General features: G+C 37.4%; 1 protein-coding gene across 1 annotated transcript in view; it reads right to left on the reverse strand.

Annotated features, from left to right (window-relative positions):
* Window positions 1-27,830, reverse strand: part of med1 (mediator complex subunit 1) — a 245,170-nt gene that overhangs the window by 175,436 nt on the left and 41,904 nt on the right. Inside the window, exons 3-5 of the mRNA XM_084434276.1 lie at window positions 12,468-12,574; window positions 12,259-12,337; window positions 10,005-10,059 (exon numbers count right to left, since the gene is read on the reverse strand). Of these exons, the coding sequence (XP_084290402.1) occupies window positions 10,005-10,059; window positions 12,259-12,337; window positions 12,468-12,574 (241 nt within the window). The remainder of the gene's footprint in view (window positions 1-10,004; window positions 10,060-12,258; window positions 12,338-12,467; window positions 12,575-27,830) is intronic.

Consider the following 27,830-nt stretch of genomic DNA (forward strand, 5'->3'; position numbering starts at 1 on the left):
TATTTGGATTCTTGATTTCTACAACTTTGACAAGAGCAATACTAGGCTACAGCTGCATCAGAATCTGTTTCAATTTTGCTTCTTCTGCTTACATAAATTGCCATTTTTGCTTGCTGGCATTCATAAGAGCGTTTTCTTGAATACTTAAAACCACAGATAAAAATCTCCAAAGAGAATACTTCATCAAACAGTTTAAATAGATCTTGTAAAAAAGTAAACAAGGGCTCTAATCTTATACAATGCATAAAGGTATGAAACACAGTTTCCCATTGTGAACAGAAAGGACATTCCTGAGTAACCTCATGATTTATCACTGAAACAAACGCATTAACGGCTATAGCCCCATGCAAAACTCTCCATTGCAAATCCCCCGTTTTCTTAGGCAATGGTGACTTATAAAGTGCCCCCCAATTAGGTCTTGTACTCTCGCTTAAATGTAAAACATTGCGCCATGGTGTATCTATTATGCCATCAAGACTCTTCCTGTTAAACGCTTTAACACAACACTCGTACATAACTTTGCTAGATGCTTTCTCTTTCCCCAACAAACTTAAATTATTAGACTTTATTAAAAAACCATCACACATTTCAAAATCAGGAGCTAAAGACAAATTCGGAAAAGGATCGTCATCCTTTGGCTGAATCCACCCTTCTTCGAAGTCCTTTATCGTTATTAACTCTTCTTTGGTGATGACTCCTTTCCACTTATGCTGGGTACACACCAAAAGATTTTTTACATCTTATAAGATTTTCAAAATGTGACAGACCACAAACATGAGGACAAAAAATCCTAGATTTAAGCGTTTTGCTCCTATAGTGTGTGGTGTGCCATGATGTGACAAAGAGAGCACACCACACACAAACAGATTTTTAACCAGAGTCTCAACTATGAACACAGGGAATCTCGCAAAATATCGTGAGACTTCAGAATAAGCATGACGGACAACATGCAGGAAGAAATTGCGATAGTGTTTGGAATGATTTTCACAGAAAATTCACGTGAAAAAACCATTGTAGGCTACCTACCATTATATATAACCTTTTATACAGAAATATATTCATTCTTTATTGTCTTTATTTATTCTTTATTGGATTTATTGTCTCTTTAGAAAAAGTTATTTAATCCCTCTATAGAACCTCACTGATCCCTTAACACTCAGCTTCTTTTTTTTTCTTTTTTTATTGATTTTAAGAATTACAATTACAGTCAGGGGGGTACAAAGAGTAAAGCCGATAAACAAACATAAAAAGACATATACATAAACAGTGACAAACTTAAAAGTTAAACAAAAATTTGAAAATGTTTACAGATTGAAACGCACTTTGCAGCCTTCTTATTTTTCAAACCCAATATTGTGTAAAATTTCTGCACTTAAAATGAAAAACAAAGGCTTGTTTCCTCGAAATTTATACTTATGAATCCTAAATCTTAACATTAAGCTTCCTGCAAGTGTGTGTGTGTGTGTGTGTGTGTGTGTGTGTGTGTGTGTGTGTGTGTGTGTGTGTGAATGACCGTGTCTTCCATCATCTCGCTTTCTGATTGGATATTGTTTTGTTTCACGTGATAATCTCCTGAGCGTGCGCGCGTTTGTCCTCGGGGTTCCCCCCACACATCAGGATTTCTGATCGTAAATATTAAACATGTTTAATATTTACGATTCGCAATCGGAGCGGCTCCGACGTTCTTCCGAGCAGGATCGGACACACTTAACACACCTCACACCAAGGGAAAATCTGATAAGATAATCTGTTAAACCATCAAGATAATCGGGACATAGCTAGGATTGTCGGAAGGGGGGAAATCGGCCCAAAATCAGCCCGATTATCTTTTGGTGTGTACCCAGCATTAGACAATAGCCGAGTTACCACCCGTGTCGACCTCATCTTCAACCTTTCTTCCATCGCTTTGGAGTCAGATAGATCATGTCCAGTTCTACGAATTAGACTTCCGAGTGTAATGATACGAGATTTAATAAGTAAGTCCGTCAAAGCAGGAAAACCTCCTTCATTGGACACATCCAACTGTGATCCACCAATCAACGGTTCTTGAAGAGTCCAGTACAAAGAGTCTGTTTTTTCACTTCTCAAAACTTAAAAAAGTGTCCATACTTTGAATAAATTACAATAAAAAAAAAATCGGTAACTTAAACACAGAGAACTTCTTAAGGTTCATCCAGAACAAAGACTTGTCTAAACCCAAACCTTCAAAATTCCTCAAAATAATGGAAGCGACCAAGTTCCAATTCTCATTTAGAGAACTCTCAAGAAACCTTTGTACATACTTAAGCCGAAACGCTGCCACTCGACTCTGTAGATGAACCAAGCCTTGTCCCCCTTCATTCTTTGACAGATATAAGACACTTTGTGGCACCCAATGTAAATTGTCCCCAAAAAAATTGACTAATATAGATTGGATTTTTTTCAAAAGAAGTGCCGGGGGGTCAATACATACTAGCCAATGCCAAAGAGTAGAGGCTGCTAAATTATTAATAATTAAAACACATCCTCTATAAGATATATTAGAAAGTAAGAACTTCCACTTATTCAAACACCTCACAATTTTTTCTTCTACCCCCTCAAAATTCTTCCTTACAGTTATATCATCTCCCAAATAAACACCTAGATATTTAAACCCATCTCTGCTCCATTTTAACCCCCGAGGGAGAATGGGCTGTCCATGCGGCCACTTTCCAACTAAGATAGCCTCACTTTTGTGCCAATTTACCTTGGCAGAGGAAACAACCACAAAATCATTCAAAATCTCTGTTGACTTTGACACATCACTTTGTTCTTTGATAAAAATAACAATGTCATCAGCATAAGCTGATAATTTAACAACTTTCTCACAGTTTGGAATAATTACACCCTTTAAATCTGCTCTAAATTTCCGTAACAAGGGTTCAATTGTTAAGCTATATAGCATACCAGAAAGAGCACAACCTTGCCTGATACCTCTAAAAACATTAAAGGGGGCACATAAGTCACCATTTACCTTCAACAGACTTTCAACATCACAATATAAAACTTTCAACTTATCAATAAAATTTGTACTAAAACCAAAAGCTTCTAAAACCTCCCATAAAAAACTATGTTCGATCCTGTCGAACGCTTTCTCTTGGTCTAATGAAACCAAACCAAAATCCACATCAAAGAGCTTACTGATGTCAAACATATCTCTAACAAGAGAAATGTTATCAAAAATTTGCCTTCCTGGCACACAATAGGTCTGATCAGTGTGAATGACTTCCTCTAAGACCACACTCAATCGATTTGCTAATGCTTTGGAAAGAATTTTATAATTGCTGCACAACAATGACACAGGCCTCCAGTTTTTTATTTCACTCAGGTCTCCCTTTTTAGGCAGTAAAGTCAGCACTGCTCTACGGCAGCTCAGTGGTAACCTTCCACTGCTTAGACTTTCTTTGATGACTGCATGCAGATCAGCACCAATCTCAGGCCAAAACGACTTATAGAAGTCTACAGATAGGCCATCTACTCCCGGTGCTCTGCCACATTCCATGCCTTGAAGAGCTTTCCTCAACTCTTCCAGTGTAATCTCTCTACAGAGATCGGCATTTGCCTCTTCAGTCACCTGAGGAAGGTCCTCAATAAACACATTAGTGTCTGGCCTGTGTATAAGTTCACTGCTATACAGTTCTTTATAAAATTCTACCGCTCTCTTACGGATATCTGCTCCTGATTCTGTTCGGTTCCAATAGATTCTTGTAGTTTCTTTATGTCATCTTCTAAAATTGTCATTGAAAGATTTGTTTCTTTAGTGATGTTGTAAGCATACTGTTGACTCAATTGTTTAATTTGCGTCTTTCCAAAATCCCACCACTGCTGCAAAGATTGGAAATCAGATTTAGTGGTTCTAAAATCACTCCAAAAAAACGTAAAAATATCCCTAAATTCCATATCCGCTAAGAGGCTGTTATTAAAATGCCACATTGCACTCTTTGGTTTTATGGAACCTAAAGTTAAAAAACACTGTACTAAACTATGATCCGAAAAGCTAACTGGAATGATAGAACAATCTCTAAAAAGATTGAGTTGATGACTTAAACCATAAAATCTGTCCAATCTTGCGAAAGACAACCTATTATTATAAGAATGAACCCATGTATATTGTCTCTGTGTCTTGTGAAAATTCCGCCAAATATCTACAAGATCATGTGTTTCTAGAAATTGAATCAACCTTTTTCGAGAAGCCATATGAGACTCAACATGATTTCTATCTGAGGCAACTTCTGAGCAATTAAAATCTCCTCCAATTAAGAACAAATCTTCAGCATTCCAATCGCTTACTGCTTTACATAATGTAATTAGAAAAACCATTCTTTCAACTGCATTGGTGGGAGCATAAACACAACCAAAACAATAAAAAACATTGTCAAATTGAGCCCTTACTTTTAAAAATCTGCCTTTTACAACAACTTCTACTTCATAAGAAATTGGAATGGAGTTTTTAGAGAATAAGATAGCAACACCACCACTTAAAGATGAATTATGACTCAAAATGCTTAACCCATCAAATTCCCTTGCCCAATCATCCTCATTGGTAATATCACTATGAGTTTCTTGTGCAAACAAAATGTCTATTTTCTTTATTCGCATTAACTCATACAATTCAAACCTTTTCTTCCCTTCTCGTGCCCCATTTAAATTCAGGGAAGCAAAATGAAAATCTTTCATAAAAGAGAAAAAAAATCCATCTCATAAATATAATTTTAAAACTTCTCAGCATTAATTCCTAATTGAAAATTTACTTTTGTGAGAATTTTCCTCAGTCTGTATACCTCTTGATCAGAAAAAAGACCCTCACTCTTAAAAGACTTTGCTTTCTCTACAAATTGCTCCAAATCAGGAAAGTACTCAGTAATGCGCACATTTCTTGCATTCTTTGTTACTCTCAAAAAGAGCTTCACGTCATCTACACTGTAAGACTGCTCTGAAGGCTCATCATTTGTGTGATCAAAAGTAACACTACATTCTGAAATGTCTGTGGCACTTTCGGTATCAGTTTGACTATTCCCTGGCTTTCTAGATTTACTAGAGTGGCTCTGTATCATTCTCCTCTTTTGTGGTGCTTTAAAAACACATTCATCCTCTCCCCCAGAAACCTGACTCCCATCCAGCTCCATAACTTGACTACTTCCTGAACTCCGCATAACTAAACCACCAGTTAACTGACACCTTTCATCAGAGACAGAAGCTCCTTCTACAACTGCCACTGACTCAATCCCCTTTTGCTCCAAAACTGCAGCATCACCTGATGAACCCACTAACCCTGCATATACAACAGAAGGCTGTACATTGTTTACTTCAGCTAATGTTACATCCGCTGTTGTCGGCACTTCACTGCTAACATTCTGCGCTAACGGTACACCCTCAACTTCACCAACTTTTTCAACCAAAACCGATGGAATTTCACTATTTGATTTAGCGTCCTTTTTTGGGCAAAACCTCACAAGATGTCCTACTTCCCCACAACTAAGGCACTTTATGCGGTTAGTCGTGGCATAAACTACATAGTTGAAATCGTCATGACTGAAGTTAAAAGACAAATCCAACTCTTCTCTATTGTCCTTTAAAACCATATGATGTACACAAAACGTCTAAAAAATACTACGTGCTTCAGTAACGTCGATTTACAACCAATTTGCATCACCTTAATTGGAGAAACCAGTCTGCCGTGTCTCTCCAACAACTTAACCAGCACATCATTTTTAATGAACGGCGGCACGTTTGATAGAGTCACCTTTTTGGACGGTGTAGACAACGGTAACACTGGAACAAAAACATTGTCAATAACAACTCCACTTTCAACCAACATGTTCGCTAACTCAACGGTTTTCAAAAACACAACAACCGCGTTGTTTATCCTTGATGCCGACAGAATGTTTTCACAGCCAACCACCTCCCCAACAGCTAAACTGCACTCTTCCACAGTAGCATTCAGACTAATTTTCACAGCGTGACGCCGTGTGAGGAAATCTAACGTCCTCACGGCCGAAGTCATCCTGCCAGTTATAAAGAACTGGCAGAGAGACAACAAACCACTATCTTAATACTTTTAAACCAGTATACCACAAGTAAAAAAAAAAGTCAAAGAGAGAAAGAATAGAAAACTTCTTATAGGCACAGCGGCCTCAAAGAAAGTCCACACACTCACCACGCGTCTCACTCGCTCTCACAACAAACGCTCGCGCATGCACACAGAGAGAGAGAGAGAGAGAGAGAGAGAGAGAGAGAGAGAGAGATGTGCGCATCGTCGACTGAACGGTTGTTTCATTCAGGATCTAATTCAGGAAAGTTAGGCTCTTATTTTTATTTTAATGAATCCTGAGAGTCCATGAAAAATAAATGCCAAACAAAGATTAATTGTTACTCATAAAAAGATGTAGTGAAATTTCAGTCCTTTTCTCTTCAGTGGGGATTTGTTGTGTCAGTATAAGTTTCAAAACGCAGTATTTTTAAGTCTATGTGTAAAACCGTAAAATGGAATTCTGAGTCATCTATTTCAGTGGTTCTCAAGGTGACAGAAGGGGGTACGCGAACAAAATGCTGAGTTTTAGTTCATTTAATTCTACCCCACCTTAAAATAACATTCAAACTGAGCTTGTATTTCTAACAGGTAAAATGCCATAAATACATGACATCCGATCAAATTACCTCATCTTTTGTGGTCAAAACTTTCTGCATTCACACAACCAGCGTGTAGACCTATATGATAGGTTGTGTGCAGATTATGCTGCCTTGGCAAATCGTACTGGCGTATACTGGCGACTGCTAAATAATATAGACCATGGCATGTACCTTTGTAAAAGTGGGTATTTAGCACTTACTAGCATGAAGAACAAATAGGCTATAGACACAGGCTGTGCATAGAGATCAATTTAAAGGGCACCTATTATGACTCTTTTCACAAGATGTAAAATAAGTCTCTGATGTCCCCAGAGTATGTATGTGAAGTTTTAGCTCAAAATATCCAACAGATCATTTTTTACAGCATGTTTAAATTGTAATTTTTTGGGGCTCAGATAAACGCGCTGTTTTAGTGTGTGCCCTTTAAATGCAAATTAATTGCTGCTGCGCGGCACAGGGGGCGGAGCCTCACGAGCTCGCGCTCAGGACAATCTCAACAGAAACTCTCAGTTGCGGTGTTCATTTCGACTCGGAGTCGGACAATAATGCCCACAGAGCCAGAGAATATATGATGTATGGACATAGAACAGGTATAGTTTAGTTTAATTATGGTTATAACTTATTTGTCATCTGCTTTTATCCACTAATACAAGCCTGCTGTAGCAAAACCCGTCCGAATGATGACCAAAATATACTGAAGACTTCAGTGAAGTTTATTGTACATCACACAAAAGATGAGCGTTAGTTTTACTCCAGAGAATCTCTATAAGAGCTGAATAAACATAGTATAAGAAGTGCGCATTAAAGTCTTATCCATAAACTCTCTCTCTCTCCCTTTCATTATCAACAACATACACAGCGAAGTACACAAAACACTCGTTACAACTAACAGTAAACAAATATACACACCTTTTCAGTGGGTGCTAAATAAACTGGTAAACCTTATATCCGTAAAATGACTCGAAGAGCTGTCATAAAGAGCGCGCTCGCACTTTCATTTCTTCTGGGTCGAGTCACGTTAGGCCTGTTGCTCCGGAGAGTGTAAGCTTGATCACAAACAGTACAGATCCATCCTTGAGTAACAACGGGAGTAAATGAAGACTGCTATGTTCATTCTTACATCCATCAACAACACACCTCAATCGCTTAGGAGATATTCTTGTCTACAGCTGCTCAAGCGTCGAACTATGGCGGACTCGGTGTCCAGCTCACTCAGGGCGGGTCTAGGCTCAAACTGAAGTGTCACTCAACAGTCGTGGGAGGGGCCTGCTCAATTCTACGTCACATTGCGCCGAATCTGAGAACAGCTCATTCTGAGACAGTGCTTATGATTTATTGAGATTGTAAAAAACCACTGGGTGGATTTTTATCATTCTAGGGTGGTTTTGCTCACACACTGCCAACACACATTTATGTTCAAACACCATGTAAAAGTGAATTTTGCATAATAGGTGCCCTTTAAGATTCAAACTCTCTTCGATACAAAAATATACCCTGTGTGAGTTCCTGTGTTTAATGTTGATCACATTATATGAATATCCACACAATTGCAAATGTGACAATGATTGTATACAACAGTTCAACAAACGAAAGGTATTAATATGTTAATATGATGATCATGATATTAATATGTTTATTTTAAACAGTATTGTCAGTATTTTTTGCTATAAAATAATAGCTCCAACAAAAGCCGCAGCAGAACTGCAGCACACAGCACTGTTGGTGAACGAATCTGCAAAATCACGAGAGTCAATGATTCAATTATTCATTCATAATTACAGCCACTGTTGAAGAATTTCCCTGTCTCATGTGAAAGTCTAAATACTGTAATACCAAGCACAAAATGGGTCACAAGGATAAGAGAATGGAAAAGTACCCAGTTACAAGGATAAGAGAATGGAAAAGTACCCAAAAAGTCTGTAAATGCAGGTGCTGGGATGCGCTGGCAGAAAAACATGGTTTTTGAGATGTTCCACCAATAGAAGAAGTCTAGGGAGAGATGTTTTTAATGGTGGCAAGGCCACAAGGAGTGACAAAGAAGAAGAGATAGATATAGAAAAAGTATAAGACATGAACACTGGCCATTGTAACCTCAGATGACCAGCTGGCTTCTCACTTTGTTGCTTGTCAAAGTTAATTCTTCTGACCTGGAACCTCGACTCTGAGAAACTTCTTTGAGACCTGAACCAAGGACTTCAAATTTGCTATAACTTAATAACTTCTTTGAGACCTGAACCAAAAAGAACTTTGAATTTGCCACAACACCACTTGCTTCGTTACTGAATGAATGAATGAATGAATGAATGAATGAATGAATGAATGAATGACTCGATGACTCACTCATAAAGACCGTGACTTGTCGCCACCTACTGGTAGTTTTAATTTAAAATTTAAAAGCATCACTTTGATTTTACCATCATTGCATATTTCTCTACTGAACATTTTTTTTTATTTAAAGCATTATTTATTTTATAAAAGGTATTTGAAAAGTTAAAAAATGATCGATTTAAAGGGGCAAATATTGTCCCTTACTGAAAAAGGTGTGACTGCAGAGGGATGTTAAAAGCCTTAGGGCGCACGCCACTCTAAGAGTGACAACCACTGATCTATATGATATCCATTTAAAGAACATAGACTAAACAATATATAGACTGAAATCGTGAAATGGCCTTAAACAATATTAAATTGTGAGCAAGACTTCTCAGCAATGAACAGGGTAAGTGATTTTAAACCATAATGCAGGAAAGCACAATTAGAAAATTGTCAGTTAATTTTCTATTGTGATATTTTCCCAAATGGTTATGCAAGTTTGTTTCTATTTCAGATCAAAACTGACATGCAAAATAAACTTCAAGGAGAGCACCTTGCTGCACGCTTAAGGATTAGTATAAACGGACCTGCCCTTATGCATAGGCAGGCCTTATAACATTTTTTTTTTTTTTTTTTTAAAGCAGAGAAAAATTCATTGCTCAGACAGAAACTGTCAACTTTGTAAATAGTTTTGGAAGATTTCGTTATGAAAATATTTGTTCCTCGTAGTATAATTGTATAAATATGAATTTATGCATAATATGAATTTCTAAATTATTTGTTACTGATATTGAGTATTTTCTGTAATAAATAGAGTTCATAAACCTTTGTTTGACTAGTTTATTCTGAACCCGCTCAATAAGCGCTGCACCACTTCGCCCTGCCTAACACCACAAGTAAATTCTCAACCTATGGGAAACACTGTGATGATAAACAGCAGTGTGATCAAGCCTACCAGACATGGAAAAATTAGGGGGTAGAGTATTTTTGGCATAGTAAATGTCTATACAAAAAGATGGGGAGCAAAAAAAAGTATATTATCTCACATGTTTTGCCGAGCAATGGACTCCAGACGATCCGTCATTGATGGCAACGAAGATACTGATGATGAGGGATGCAGAAGAAACAGAGAAACAGGAGATTCAGGACATCATTTGATATTCAAAATGATATCAAATAGTCATGATATATTTAAAACACATTTTATAGTGAGAGAAAAAGTAACCTAAAAGAATAAGGCATTAACACATTTTATGCATAACAGTGAGCTAACTAACAGTGAGCAACAATACGGGTGGGTAAAACAGTTTTTTTTTCAATGCATCACAATATTATAACCATCTCGATACTGACTTCTAAATCTGAAGATCAATCTTTTATCAATGTTTTTTTTCTTTTTCATTTTATATTATTTAAGTTTAATTACCAAATTATCCATTTACCAAAACTATTATTAAAACTAAAATAAGGATTTTAGTTAACCCTTTAATGTAGTGAGACAGATTGCTGTAGCTCCTTTAGTAGGGATGCACTGAAATTTCAGATGACGAAAACAGCATAACGGCTGAAAGACAGCAGTAAATATGAGCCGAAAATAAATGTCGATCTCCGAATGCAACGTAACAGGGAGGAGAGTAAAGATGGAAAGCTCCTAAAGCTTAGTTCCATATAAATTCACAGATAATATGTTGTTTTGTCATTAGTGAAAATCAATATTGACCTTGTATTTGAAAAAGGATACTCATATAAGAGGCAATACTAAAATTCAGAGTCAGTTCATTCACATTCGGAGATCGACTATTTTTGACTGTCAAAATGCCGGCGGACACAGCTACAGTGAGTTGTTCAAAATCTTTCTTTTTAGTAAACTCTGTGTACACAAACAATGTTCTCAATGCTCGAGTGCATGTGAAGAGCCCCAGGTGATACTTCGAGCAAAGTTTCATGTTGTGTTGAGCCTTCTTAGAGTTTCTTAGATGGCAGAAAAAAGGCTATTTTTAAACAGGGTATATCAAACGTGTTGTAAAGAAAAATTATTGTCAAACTCTTAAGAAAATAGTTTTCAGACAACGACATATTTGGATTTAAATTGTGACTTGATCAAAAACAGCTTTGTCACAGTATAGATTTTATTTTTTGTTTAAAATGTTGTTAAATCTGAATCTCACTGTCTCTCTGCCTATCCTCCCCCTCCCCCAGTCTCTCTCTCTCTCTCTCTTTCTGTGTTTATGAGTGTGTGTGTGTGTGTGTGTGTGTGTGTGTGTGTGTGTGTGTGTGTGTGTGTGTGTGTGTGTGTGTGTGTGTCATTTGTCAATTACACTCTGAGAAGTTTAACCCATTCATTGCTGTGTGTGCTTTGGCCTGCATTAAAGGATAAGACATCTCTTAGGCCTTGTCTTTTTTTTTTATGAAAAAATAAAATGCATAGAACCAGTTCATTTGTAGGACACTGACAATATAGTTTTGTATAATTAGTTTCATAATTAGGTTAATAGAAATACAAAAAGAATGAAAAAATTAGGTTAATAGAAATCCAATGACATGAAATTCATCTAAACTTATGATCTCATGGATGTGGCTGTTGTGGCTCACGGTCATAGTGGCTCCAGCCGCTGCAGTAAATGTGGCATATTAAGACAACTTTGATATTGTTTTTTACATTTACCAGGTTTAAATTCATATTGCCCATCGTGCACAGTTGCCCTAAAGCCACCGGGGTGGCGGTGGCACCAGGGTGTCATCACTGCTTGCAGCTTGCCTGTCATCACTGCTTGCAGCTATATTTTATTTATGTTCTTCATTTTGAAAACATTAGACTTCGTAAATTTATTTTGCGTATTGTTAAAAATAAAAAGATGTAACTGGGAGCACTAAACTACACTATATTAGCAATAGTTTTTTTATTCAGCGGTTTAGAATGTTGTATGCGCTTTATTTTTATTTGTTAGAATAATTTTGACATGCTTTTTGTTACCTGATTGTTTACTGATCAAATCTTTTATTTAAAAAAGACATTAGTGACAATGCACTTTTTTTGCACTCTTTTAGACTCCTCTATTTAATGATGTAGACATTTTTTTTGTATGCCAGGAGGGAGTGATATTACAGAACTGCAAGTAAAAAATAAATAAATAAAAAAATCAGTTTGTTCAGTAAAATGCTGTTTTAATTGTCAAAAACAAACAAAACAATAAATATCAGTTCTGCATTTCAGTTATAAAGCACATAAACCTGCGAATCAGTATTGGTGATAAATATATTTGCACTAAATCTACATTGAAATGTATTGATTAAATGCACCTTTTTGTGCCCTTTGCAGTGTCTCTAAACAGTTGAGCAGCAGTGGGTTTCCAGCTGTATTAATGACCCCACGCTTTTCCTGAACAGACAATAAAACAGACAAAGGGATGTAAAAAAAAACAATGTTAATAAAAAATGACCAACATTTATAAAACTGTGAATAGATATGCTATGATTCTCCAAGAAGCTCTTCTATCAGAGGGTCTTACCATTGCCTGCCGCACCACTTTGCTGGTCTCCTGCCAGGACCGGGTTGAATTGTGTTTGCCATGGAGCCTTTCCAGTAGTGCCATCAAACGACTCTGTTTCTCTGACTCTGTCAACAAATGCAAACAAAATGACAAAATAAGACAAATATTGTGGGAATGTAATCTTAGACTCTAACAATTAACCATTTGTGTTTTTCTTTAACAAAGTTTTCTTTTTGATTGGAGTCAAGATGTCTTTGGGATATTGACAGTCTTATTTCCCGAGATCGTCTATGTGACAACTGACACGAGCCACTTTCACACACTAATCCCAGTAAATTACTGTAAAATTACCAGAATTCACACAAATTCTGTGATGCAATTCATCGGAAATGATCTCTAAACGCATGCGCCTGTCTTCATTTGCCCACATGAGGAGAAGCCCTTTAGTTTCACTATCTGTACAATTTTATTTTATTTTTTTTGTACATCTGAGCGACGGGCATAAGGGGATGATCAAACAGAACGCATTTTTGCTCTTAAAAACATGATGCGCATAATAGTATCCAAAAGCAGAACCGCAGCGCTGATGAATGGAAAAGAAGGTAGTGTCCCGAGGGTGACGCTGAAAAAGTTGCGAGACACGTCGCAACGTCAAAAATGCCGTCCATCTAGCGCATATTTACATAGAAAAACTATTAAAAAGCAGCTTACCTTATTGTAAATAGTGCGGAGTAGTCGCGTCATCTCCATAAGAACTTTATGATTGGCCCAAAGTAGACTTCTTACGTCAGCACGTTCTGACCACTGATCTGTATATTCTCTATATAGATCAGTGGTTCGGGCCTTGTACATGCTCATAGTTGTATTCTTCATTCTTTGTTCACACACAACATCATACCGGTAATTTACTGGTAATGTTACAACGTATCATACTGGTAAATTGGCAGAATCGTTTTACCGGTATTTTTGAAAAGGTCCTGTTCACACATGATCTCTTAACAGTAATTTACCAGTAAACACTATGAAAAAATGGCTATAGTCTTAGTTTCCAGAACCATATGGTGCTCAAACCACTTGAGAATGTCATTATGATTATGATTATGATTTAACACATTATGATAATGATTTAACACATTTTCTGGGCCAGCAAGTTTCGATCACATAGAAGCCTATGGAGGAGTGATCCAGCTCTCAGATTTCATCAAAAATATCTTAATTTGTGTTCCGAAGATGAACGAAGGTCTTACGGGGTTGGAACGACATGAGGGTGAGTAATTACTGACAGAATTTTCATTTTTGGGTGAACTAACCCTTTAATACTAAAGCTGTGTCCCTTGCATTAATTGTTTGTAGATAAGGTTGTTGTACAGTAAAACTTTGGGCTATTTTATCCACTGACTCAATAGTCAATGATACAAAATAGTGATTAAGGGCCTGTGCCACATCAATCGGGCTCTGTAGAAGTGTATCATTAATCTTTAATTCAATTTTGACTTGTTTTAATATTCTTTTGACCAGTCAGTCTCCATATTATTTTTGAGTTACCATGAGTGTTTTCAATAATTATGATTTTAAAAATCTGCCTTTGCTTTCCTTAATGCTCTTACTACCTTATTTCTTAACATTACAAATGTATTTCTATCATGGACCATCTTTGATCTTGTCGCTAATTTTAAAGTATTATCCCGTTCCTTCATTAATTTTTTAATACTGTCGTTAACCCAGGGGAGGGACTGTTTCTTGTACTTGTATTTCATCTTGATTGAAAAATCACTAATTGTAGATTGTAGCTTTTCTGTAAAGATCTGACTAGATATTTCTAAATCTATATTAGATGATACCAAATCTTACCAATTCATATTTTCAATTGCTGATTTAAACTCGTTTTGCTTATTTTTTGGAATACCGAAGAATTCCTTATTACTGGCATGTGTAGTAAATCGTTTTCTCGTAATTTTCTAGAAATAAGCACCATATTATAATCATATTATATGACTTTATAATTCTCTCTGGTCTGTTACTAAATATTAGGTCAATCTGAGTACTAGTGCTGTTTGTTATTCGTGTTGGACCTTTGATCAGTTGGGCTAAATTAAAACCATCAACGACTTGCTTAAGCTTCTTCCTTATAGATGTGTCTTCCCAGTTTAAATTAAAATCACCCATAACAATAACTTCCTTCTTAAAATCACATTGACATAATACGTTCTTCATCATAAAAACTGTTATTTAAAGCAGGTGCTCAGTAAATAACTATAAGTGTAAAAGACATCTGAGGTGATAGAATCATATTTAAACCTATACATTCTAAATCAATAGGATTTTGCCATATAATCTCATTACAACGGATAGTGTCTCTCACATAAATCATTAGGCCACCTCCTTTCTTTTCAATTCGATCCTTCCTATAGAAATCATAACCCGGGAGATTTAGAGCAGCTGATGGAGAATTGTCATGAAGCCAGGTTTCCGATAAACAGAGGAAGTCTAAATTAGATTCTAATAGTATATGATTAATCTGATCACTTTTTGATTTTAAACTTCGTATATTTAGGTGTCCACCTAATATACCCTTCGGTTTTACATTCAGATTCAGAGTTATTTACAGTTTGAAAAACTTTAAATTTCCGATTCTTTTGTATTGCTCTGTTGATCACTGCATGCTTCTTATTATCATGTACATCAAGTTATTATCATCAACTTATAAACTTAATTAACCAGATTTTATGTAATATTACATATTTTTCTTCTACATACCATAATCCAACAAATAGGATTACAGTTTCTTGCGCAGTTATCATGATTATTTTGGTCAATATTGAAAACATCAATACTTCAGCAAAAACTAATACTAGAGTAACTAATGTAAGTAAAAGGAATTACAAATAAAACAGATCAATAAATACAATAGAACAATTAAACACTGCTTTAGGTTATTCAGTATTTTGTGTAACGGTACACAAACATGACGGTTCGGTACAGGTTCTTTACAGCAGGAGGGAGAAAACTAAATTATTTTTTTAATTAAACTTTTTAAACAAATGTGTACATGAGTTTAAATAAATCCCATTATAATTACCTTCCCATATAGTTTAACAATTTCTTAAGGATAAAAAAAATCTATCTTAGCTCATAAGATAGATTTTTTTTATCCTTAAGAAATTGTTAAACTATATGGGAAGGCCTTAATTACACATTACTATATTAAAGGTTACAATTAACAACAGAGCCCAAATTATTACATTTAGTTGCTATTTATTTTAAGATACAATAATCAACACTCAAAAAAAAAAATAACATACTGTAAATTGCACATAAGGCAGGTTTTGCAATAACTTCTAAATCTAATTATAAAGTTAACTTTCTACTCCAATTTATTTTTGAAATATAATCATTTACACAGTGGCTGTGTCCATACTCTACGGTTCGGGACGAATACATGTACCGTTACACCCCTATTATTCTATATTTCACCCCTATAATTCTTTTGAAGTGTTGGTGCTTAATGTAACAATTGTTGGTGATTTTAATATACATGTGGATAACAAAAAAGATGCATTGGGATTGGCATTTAAAGACATTCTTAACTCTATTGGAGTTAGACAACACGTGTCAGGACCTACTCATTCTCATAATCATACTCTAGATCTAATTTTATCACACGGAATCAATGTTGATGCCGTTGAAATTCTGCAGCAGAGCGATGACATCTCAGATCATTATCTGGTCTTGTGTAAACTTAATTTAGCCAAGGCTGCAAAGCCGACTCCGTGTTACAAATATGTTAGACCTATCAATTCTGCCACTAAAGATTGCTTTATTAATAATCTTCCTGATCAGTTTCATCATCTTTGTAAGTCATTAGGATACGTACCAAAAACTTTTAAGCTGGCTATGATTAAACTGCTTGTTAGAAAACCACAAAACCAGGACTAAATCCTACAGAATTAGTCAATTACAGGCCGATCTCGAATCTACCTTTTCTGTCAAAGATACTAGAAAAGGCAGTATCCTCACAACTATGTTCCATTTTAGAAAGAAATTATATCTGCAAGGATTTTCAATCAGGATTTAGACCGTACCATAGTACTGAGACAGCTCTCATTAGAGTCACAAATGATTTGTTCTCATCCGATCATGGTTGTATCTCTCTATTAGTGCTACTCGATCTTAGTGACTCGAAAATTATGTTGCCATTAGTGGAATTGCATTAGCATGGTTTAAAAATCATACTTATCTGACCGTTATCAGTTTGTAGCTGTAAATGAAGAGATGTCTTATTGATCAAAAGTTCAGTATGGTGTACCGCAAGGCTCAGTACTAGGACCGTTGCTGTTCACTCTGTACATGCTACCCTTGGGAGATATCATTAGGAAGCATGGCATTAGTTTTCACTGTTATGCTGATGATACGCAGCTCTATATTTCCTCACACCCTGACAAAACTTACCAATTCACAAAATTAACGGAATGCATAGCTGATATAAAAAACTGGATGACTAGCAACTTCCTACTGAATTCTGAAAAAACATTCTAAATTATTGGACAAAAAATTTCCTCACGTAATAATCTAGAATACTGTCTAACACTTGATGGCTGCTCTGTCAAGTCTTCGTCGTCGGTTAGGAACCTGGGTGTGCTCTTTGATACCAATCTTTCATTTGAAAGTCACGTGTCTAGCATCTGTAAAACCACATTCTTTCATCTTAGAAATACATCTAAATTACATCATATGTTCTCAATGAAAAATGCAGAACAATTAGTCCATGCGTTCATGACATCAAGGCTAGATTATTGTAATGCTATTATGGGTGGTTGCAATGCACGCTTAATAAACAAACTACAGCTGGTCCAAAATGCAGTAGCTAGAGTTCTTACCAGAACCAGGAAGTATGACCACATTAACCCGGTTCTGTCAACACTGCATTGGCTCCCTATTAAAGCTGCAGTCGGCAAGTCTGGCAGATTGGGTCGACTTAGCCAAAATTTTGAATGTTTACAACTCTCATGCCCCTCCCCCACTACCAGCGAGCACCCTCCCATCGAGGTCGTGCTAGTCAGTGCGTGTGTACCTGATTTTCTGTGAACGCGTCCGTCTCTTCAGCATCGATCAACACCATGGACTCGGGAGGTAGGCTGCCCTGGCTAAACTATCCATAGATAGCAATAACCGAGGAATTGGAAGCTTGTTAGTAGATTTTCTCTCCGCCATCACGCTTCATGCAATCTTCAGGCGAACTTCAGGCGTGTCGTGAGGGCGTGTGCACGACCTATGATTGACAGTCAGATCGCACACCCCCCTGCGCTGATTGGACCCGATGATCCGGGAGCGGTAGATTTTTGCAAAACAAATAACACACTCCAGGTGGAGTTAGAAGCTCGGGTTTTTTTCTAAAACCACCTTATTTATGTTGTTCTGTCGGATTATAGTGTCGATTTCACTGAATATGATCAAAAGAAAATTGCCGACGGCAGCTTTAAACATTGTATACATTTTAAAATATTGCTGATCACTTACAAAGCACTAAATTGTTTAGCTCCCCAGTACTTGAGCGAGCTCTTAACGCATTATAGTCCTTCACATCTATTGCGATGTCAAAATTCCGGCCAGTTGATAATACCTAAAATATCAAAATCGACTGCTGGCGGTAGATCCTTTTCCTATTTAGCACCAAAACTTTAGAACAATCTTCCTAACATTGTCCGGGAAGTAGACACCCTCTGTCAGTTTAAATCTAGACTAAAAACACATCTCTTTGACCTAGCATACACATAACACATTATAGACTTCTGTAATTCAATGTTAGGCTGCATAGTTTAGTTCAGCCGGAACCGGGAACACTCCCCATAAATCCTGATGTACTTGTTACATCATAAGAAGGATGGCATCTACGCTAATACTAGTCTCTCTGTTTATCCAAGGTTTACCGCAGTCCGCCAATCTGACTTCTGACCAGTAATGCTGCCTGGATCATGATCATACACTGTTCGCTCATTGGCCAGAGGAGAACTGGCCCCCAACTTAGCCTGGGTTCTCCCAAGGTTTTTTCCTTATTCTGTCACCTGATGGAGTTTTGGTTCCTTGCCACTGTTGCCTTGGCTTTTGGCTTGCTTAGTTGGGGACATTTAATATTCAACAATATTATTGATCTGCCTTACTTAAGGTGGACGATGACGCACTTTTCTTCTAGAAACAAACTTTGTTGTATTATTTTCATGTTATCACTGTGAAGCTGCTTTGATGCAATCTGTATTGTAAAAAGCGCTTTATAAATAAAGGTGACTTGACTATAAAGAATCTTCCTGATCAGTTTCATATCCTCAACATCCCAGATAGCTTAGAACTCGATATTGCAACAGAAACCATTGACTCTCTTTTCCAGCACTTTAGACCTTTGTGCTCAAAGAAGATAATATTAAATTAAAAAAAGTAGTCCAATGCCGTGGTACAACGAGCACACTTTGGCCCTCAAGAGAGCAGCCAGGAAAATAGCAGGTTTTTCGCATTTCGTGGAAACAGAGCACGGTTGCGTAGAGAAAGGCCTTAAAAACTGTTAGATCTGCTTATTTTTCATCTCTCTTAGAAGAAATCAAACACAACCCTAGGTTTTTATTTGATACAGTGGCTAAATTAACAAGAATATACTTATACTTCTGAAGTTTGCAAACAGCATAGCATTAATGACTTTATGAACTTCTTTACTTGCAAGATTGATCATATTAGGGAGAAAATTATAACTATGCAACCGTCTACAGTATTACATCAGACTGTGCATTGTAGTGTCCTTGAGGAAAAATTCCATTCATTCGTTGCCATAGGATTGCTATTAAATTATCTGAATCAACAGATAATGTCTAACATGTATGTTAGACCCTATACCAACTAAACTACTGAAAGTGATGCTTCCAGAGGTCATAGATTCCTCTTCTTAATATCATTAATTCATCTGTGTCATTAGGATATGTACTGAAAACTTAAGCAGGCCATTATTAAACCTCTTATTAAAGGTGTCATGACCCACATTCTGCATTTTTCCACGAGAATCAATGTATGTTATTATTGCCTAACGATTATACACTGGCCGGGAAGCCGATATTTAAAAGTGAAGCGTTTGTTTACCTCAGGGTTTGTAAAATATCCCACGTGCACGCGCACTCAAATACGAGATTTTGATTTCTACCCTGGCTTGACGTCACGACGGTGGAGGATATGCCATATATGGACAGCGCAGCAGGAAGCCACGCCCTACCCCTCTCCCCCTCATATTCATTCGGCAAAGAAAGATGGAGAAACCAAGTGCACACCTGCGTTGCTCTGTGGTTGACTGCCATAAACAGCATTCTAATGTGTTTTCTCTACCCAAAACGGACGAAACTATCAGGGATCAGTGGATGAAATTCATTTTTAATGACGCTGTCCCAACAACCCTTTCAACGGGCCTAACGTTTGGTGTCTGCGCTAAACATTTTACACAGGATTCATTTAGTAATTTGGGACAATATCAGGCGAAGTTGGCCTCGAAGCTCCGTTTGGGAAAAGGTGCCATCCCCACCATCAGAGACCTGCCTGAAATTGAAACGGTAAGACTGTGTTTTTATTGCTCTAATGCGGCTATTGTATGTAACGTTAGCTTCGAGATAAACACGGTGAATGGACTCTACGAATGCTATCCACATCTTTCCACTTTGTTTTACACAACAGTAGTGATGGTACAGGAGTCCATGGTCAGTGGCTAAAACTGTTTGCTAGACCATATCGCATATATCGATATAGTTCAAATTTGCGCTCTGCTCCCCGCGCCTCCGCTCTTCCTTTTCCACTCTGCGTGCGTGTTTAGAGCATGTTATGTTATGAGAGATGAATTATGACTACTTCAGAAACCCCAGCACAATAGGAACTACCAGACAGTGACATTAGTGTACGCTGAAATAAAGTCTTTCACTTCAGAAAAACTGACTTTCTTGTCCTGTCAGCCGTTATCCTGTGCTCGGAGCGCACACTCAATACACGCGTAAATGCGGAGGCGCCCGCGCTGTGTATCGCCTTACTGATCAAGGGCAAAAGAAACTACGAGCATGCAACGCTGTCAACCACCCTCCTTCCTGCAACCAATCAACGCGCCCCTCATTTGCATTATTATAATGACCGTCCACGACAGCCAAAACATCGCATCAGATCTCGCGAGACAATAATGCCTTTAGAAATAAGGGTCTGAGGAGCTCTGTGTTTATTTTTTTTCCACTTTTTTTTTTTAGAAGTGCCTGAAAGACTATAATAGAGCGTTGGGTATCCAAGGTAACACGAGGTCATGACTCCTTTAAAACACGCAACTTGATCCTAGAGAATTAGGATAATTTAATATTCAACAAAATTGTTGATCTGCCTGCACTGAACCAGATTCACATTTTTTTATTTTACACTGGTGTAATGGTTTATAACGTAACGCTTATTATGGTATCGGTAGTGTAAGTGGTCTAAGTTAACCCTAAGGGTCTAAGGTGTTTTTGGGGTCCTCGAGATGTTTTGACATGCCCTGACATTTGTAGGGATGCACCGATACCATTTTTTCAGAATCGAGCCGATCCCAAAAATTCTGAGTATCGACCAATACCAGCGCAGGTGTTTTTTTTTTTTTTTTTTAAGTAGAATTTCTATAACTCAGTGGTGAAATGATAATCACTATTTTGTGTGTTAAACACAATCTACTTAATACAGACAACTTCATTATAAAGAAAAACAACAACAACAAATATATGATCATAATCTGACATAAATGCTATTATAAACTAGATTAGTGGATAATTCAGCAGTCAAATTTAGTCACGAGTGCACAATAATTGTATAAAATCTGAACATTTTGTGAAAAAAACTTGGGGAACAAATTAGAGACAATAAGTGTAACATTAAATCTGGTAAAACTTTACACATTGCTCTTTGTATTGTTGTAAAATACATTCATGAAAAACAAGATAAAAATCAAAAATATAAATTATTTTATATATAGCCTACTATAAAATTGAGAAATTTTTTAAATGAACAAGAACGGCTATTAATAATCTTTCATTGCGTCACTGTATTATGATATGAAAGGCTCCAATACAGTGCGGCACACAGCGTTATGCGCATCCCGAGCGCAGAATGATGCGCTTGAAGCAACGCGAGTCACAGCGCGTCGAGTCCGCATTGAAAAGTTTAAAGCACAAAGAAAATACATATTGATGCGTAGTGTATTATACAGTATCTATCTATGCAATAGTCTATTCAACATTTTCTTTTAACAGTTTTAAATTTCAGTTACTGTGCGCGTGAAGAACAAATAGTGCTCTGACTTTGCTCCAGTGTTGTGATCTAACAGACACCCGGTAGAAAGTAACATGATTAAGGTACAGCAATAAGGTACAGCAATAAAGTCCAGTAAGATAAAGTTGTTTTATGTGAAACCATAGACCTTTATCTACAGATAAAGTATAATAATAGTAACATTGAATCATCTTGGAGAGAGTTTCATCGTGTTAACTGTCGTAATCGAACGCGACGCGCTGTTTGAATGCTGAATGAAGAATGATTGACAGCCGCAGCTGAGGGAAACATTTACTTGAATTTAACGACTTAAATAATTTCTATCTCACATTATACTATATAATGGCTTCAGAACACTTATAATATTGTGCACGAAAATTTATGGTGCATTATAATGTTTGTGTGCCTTTTGTGGGGCTTAACAATAACACTGAATAGTATACGCACAATATCGGATTTGGATCGGCCTCATCTGACCAATAACCGATCCAGCAAAAATGGCAGTATCGGAGCCGATACCGATCGATACCACTTTTTCTAGAATGAGTCCGATACTTTCATTTTTGGTACTCGCCGATACAGTATAACCGATACCTGTATTTTCACTGCATTTGTAATTTTTTAATGTATTGGTAGAGAAACCAAAAGAATATAAATCATATTAGTTGGCTATTAGTTGGTTATTTATCAAATAAATATTTCCTTCAGTTATTTTGATGCTTAATTAAGCCTGCTAAAATGCATTGTACGAGCTTCTGTTAATTTCACTCTTCATTCTATTGCTCTATCATATTTTATCTTTCATTTAATTAATCATATCTTTTTATCATATTTAGAGCTGCTCCAGAAGGACTCAGTGCTGAGGACTGAGTCAGTGGTACAAATGTTTGGACACAGTGAAATATCAATTCTTTATTCGAATTTTGATACTACAACAAAAACTACAGTAATCAATCAAATGTGAAAAAAAAACACTGCATATTCATTACTGAATAAATTAAATATAGATAGGTATTTTTGTAAAGGTAGCCTATTTAGTCAAGAGTAGTGAGTAATTTATTTGTCCTTTGTTTGATTAACATTAAAACACAGCAGCAGGTTTATAAGAACTGCTTAAACTGCTGCCCATTTAAGACTGAACGGACGGACCCCATTTGAATATACTGTCTAAGTTTACTTGAATTCGTCAGTACAAGCGCAAGACGTGAAAGACAATTCAATTCAAGATTTGAGCGCTGAAAAAAAAGGTTAAAAAAAAGGTAAAATTGGTTGTTCAAAGAATTTGTTCATATTTACATGTGTGGACATTGTTAGAATGATCAAAACTTAATAGATCTATAATGCAATAGTTTCATCTTAAGTTTAATAAAAGATTTTACTTTAATAGGACCTTAGTGGTAAGTCAAGCGCCCTTATTAGGGCTGGGTAAAAAATATAGATTTCTCCATTTTAATCGATTCTCATTTTTACGAACTGATATCATCCTGTTTTCAGTTATTGAATGATTGGAACATTGTAGCGCGCATCCCATCCAATAAATCGCAATAATCTTTGTGCTTTGGTACTATTGATATGAAACAAAGTCTCAGATTTCAACTTACGTCCATTTTCTAATGAAATTCAAAAACAAATACCGTTGGCAACATTATGGCTCATCTCAGAAAATTAGGCTCAGATATTATTTTCCAACACAGCCCCTTTCACAAAGAGATTCCGGAAAATACACGGAAAATGTGTCCCGGGATTTGTTCCGGGATCGTTTGATTTTGGTTCATTCACACTGCCAGTGATTTTCCAGAATCTGTGAGTGCGTTCACACACATCCCATAAAGATCCCGTAAAGACACGTGACATCAGGATGTGATAACTCCTGCCAGATGTCAGTTCTGCTGATAACTGCTCTTCATTTCTACACGAAGACGAGTCCATACTCCCCAGTAGCGCCAATGGGTTTGGCGAGTGGCTCGTTCCCCATATGCTGTAGCATAGGTTGTAGAAAGGCCTGTACGATGGCACGTGCGTCATCACTACGACACACCCCTTACGGCAGGGATAGGCAACTCCGGTCCTGGAGGGCCACTGTCCTGCAGAGTTTAGCTTCAGCCCTGATAAAAACTCACCTGCCTGTATCTATCTAGTAATCCTGAAAACACTGATTGCCTTGTTCAGGTGTGTTTAATTAGGGTTGGAGCTAAACTCTGCAGGACAGTGGCCCTCCAGGACCGGAGTTGCCTATCCCTGCCTTACGGCATTGGTCCTGCCTTTTGTTCACAACAGGGGGCGTTCCGGGACTGATCCCGGCAATGTTACTAGGTCCCCATCCCGGCATCTCCCGGGATCAACTCGCTGTGTGAAAGGGGCTCAAGAGACACACTTTAAAAATAAATAAATAAAATCAAGATTGGTTTCGGCTACGGGGGAGATGGATGAAGCATGCATTTCATTCCAGTTTCAATTTTAAATCGAGAGGTTCAGCCATACAGAATATAAGAATATAAATGTTTTTATATTAAGGTTATCTCAGACACCAGAGGGTGATATGTTATAGTAGCAGGTAAGCATTACGGTAAGCATTACCAAGGCTCGTAAAAATCGCTAGCCCGACGTCCCGGGGCTATTGTGTTTTCCAGTCGGGCTACCAAAATACATAACCAGCCTGCCCGACGGGCTATCTGAAATAGTCAAATTCCTATATATTCCTAATATTTTAAGGGAAAATATGACCGCGCAAGTTTTTGATTAGGCTGATTTCGCATCTTTCTCATGAATCTCCGTGCCTGTTTTAAGAGAAACACATGATAAAAAAAAAATGAAAGCTCCACTTTCACATGAATGCTTTACTTTGCGTGTCAGAATGTTTGAATCCATGTGCTACTATCACTGTAACATGTACTATCTGTACTATCATCCAACACACTATAACTGTAAAGCTGCTTTAAAAAAAAAAAAAAAAAATTCTGTATTGTAAAAAGCGCTACATAAATAAAGGTGACTTGACCATCATATATTCTGATATATATATACACACACAACACAAAATAATTAGAGCACCATTTACTTGCCTCAAAAAAGTCTGGTATTATTATTATTATTATTATTATTATTATTATTTATTGCTACACTTCAGTATGTGAATTACTCCATCAGAAAATTAACACTTTTGGCGTTGTCAGGCTTTAAAACAACGGTGCTGCATGCTCTGGTTTATGGTTGCTATAAATTTGACCTGCCACAAGGTGACACCATTTTCAAAACTCAGGGGCCTGTTGCACCAACTGTGCATTAGTAACTTAGCCTAGTTTTGACATAAATGGACACTAAAGCCGCTTTCCGACCAAGTAGTTACAGGAACTTAGTTCTAGGAACTGTCCACTTCTAAACAGTTCTAAGAACTACTCACACTTTTATTTTGACGGCGCGACATAACTTTATTTTGGCGGCGCTGAGAACGCCAGAGCAAACAATGCTCGCATTCTCTGTGTTTATTAGTTAGCGATCTGTCTAACAGTACTGTTTAATATGTTATTAGATAGAACTGTTATAGAAAGTAGACAGTATATGAAAAAAAGGTTATTAGCCTATGCCGTGTGGTTGATGTCCAGTGTTGCTAACTGGGCAGATAAACATAATCATGTTTGGCTTGGTCCCCTCAAAGTTGCGTTGGATTTTCTCTTCAGCATAAAGGTTTAGAGACCCATCTATCATTGTTTTCCATGTTTGTATAGTTAGTTTCTGGAGTAAATATATAGGCTATAATCTGTATGTTTACTTTCTAGCTGTTTTAAAGGGATAGTTCACCCAAAAATGAAAATTCTGTCAGTAATTACTCACCCTCATGTTGTTCCAACCACGTAAGACCTTCGTTCATCTTCGGAACACAAATTAAGATATTTTTGATGAAATCTGAGAGCCGATCACTCCTCCGTAGGCTGCTAGGTGGCCCAAACTTGCTGGCCCAGAAAAGTTATCAAAGAGATCGTTATTATAGTCCAAGTGACTACAGTGGTTCAATCTTAAGTATATCAAGCGACGAGAATACTTTTTGTGTGCAAAAACAAACAAAAATAACGACTTTATTCCACTATTCATTTCCTTCTCTCTGGACCTCTAGTTGGTTCGCGTAGTGTTTTTGCGCAGCGCGTCTGTGTTACACGTCACCACGTAGGCTCACTATTGGCCGACGCTGGTCATGGGTGTGATGCGTGATGACGTATAACACAGACGCGCAGTGCAAAAACACTACGAGGCCCAGAGAGAAGGAAATGAATAGTGGAATAAAGTCGTTATTTTTGTTTGTTTTTGCACACAAAAAGTATTCTCGTTGCTTGATAGACTTAAGATTGAACCACTGTAGTCACTTGGACTATATTAACGATCTCTTTAATAACTTTTCTGGGCCAGCAAGTTTGGGCCACCTAGCAGCCTATGGAGGAGTGATCAGCTCTCAGATTTCATCAAAAATATCTTAATTTGTGTTCCGAAGATAAACGAAGGTCTTACGCGGTTGGAACAACATGAGGGTGAGTCTGCACCAGTCTGCAACATGTTTACTATTACTACTGTCTCTTTAAGAGCTGCGCGCAACGCGTCTAATATACACGCATTTGACAAGCAGATTTTCTCTCAAATTTTCTCAAGTTTGCTTTCACTTTAGACATCACCGACTTTGTTTATGTAAACCTTGTGTGTATTTGACAGTATTAGCACAATAAGACTCGAAAGATAACTTAGTCCAGCGCTGGTAGACAGGCTTTTAGTGCATGTGAGCTTCACATGATGTACGCGCTGAGAAACACATGTTAGAACAGCGCATCAGCACGCGAATTAAATGTTTAACCGACAAGGCATCAAAGCACATGCAAATTATGAACTTTTATGAACTGCAGTGTCCCTTTCCGCTGCGTTAACATTTTATGTGAATATACGTCGCATTGTTCAGTATGATGGGCGCCAGAATAGCAACTGACAGAATGCGCGATACTACGATATTTCTTCAAAAGCAGATCGTGGAGACATTTTAATAGTCCATGATCAAAAATCGTCATATCGTACACCCATACCATGAACACACCTCACCGATGATCTCACTCGCGGATAACTGGTTCTCTCTGCCCGAGCCCGACTCTCTCTGGATCAGCAGGTTGCAGGATGTGTGGCGCGTTTATACACGAGTGTTGCCAACAGGGACGGTGTAGAGTGCCCTCTGGTGGACAAACTATACAACACCAACACTCATGACATGGTTGAAGGGTGTTTCGTCCGTTTTTATATTTATATTCATATTCAATATTCATTTATCGGCCATTACAAATGCCGATACCGATAGTTTGGAAAATGCCTAATATCTGGGCTCTAGTTCCTATAGTGCTGGTTTAGACCCTACTCTGAAGTAGGACCTAAATTAGTTCCTCCAAATGGAGTTCCTAGAACTAAAATCGTTCCTAGTTCCTGCGGTGCGAACACGCCGACATTCGGGTACTTTAGCCAATAGTTCTAGGAACTATGAAAAGGTTCCTCCGGTCAGAAAGCGGCTATAGTTACGACTTACGCACTTCTAAATATTTTTGCGTTGCACCATTAAACTTAGTTGAAGCGTAACTCTACGTATTAACTAAATATTTACAGCAGCCTCCGATCAGGAGTAACAGTTGGAATAAAATATCAGACAGACTGAACTGCATCAATAAGCTCTTCTTTTACCTGACAGACTTCAATTCTTTAGAGATATATGATAATGCTGACATTTACACTCGCTTACATTTTAAGAGAGAATATTATCTGAAAAGATTACTTTGTTAGCAGCTATCTTTAATGCCTAGTTCACACTACACAACTTTAAACGTCGGCAGATCGCTGTGCTGTTTAGACTACATGACTTGCTCTGGAGTCTTGAAGTCGTTGTGGTGTTCACACTATGTGACACAACGTAAATGATCTGCAACAGGGGGTTACACACTACACGAGCTGACAACAACTCTGTCACCCAACAACTCTATCCGGTCCCAAAACCACATTTTGTCACGAAAACATGCGCAAGAAGTGGAATGGGAAATGGCGCATTCCAATGGCGCATTGTCTATT

This window comes from Rutilus rutilus, assembly GCF_951802725.1.
Source record: "Rutilus rutilus genome assembly, chromosome: 16".
Lineage (NCBI taxonomy): Eukaryota > Metazoa > Chordata > Actinopteri > Cypriniformes > Leuciscidae > Rutilus > Rutilus rutilus.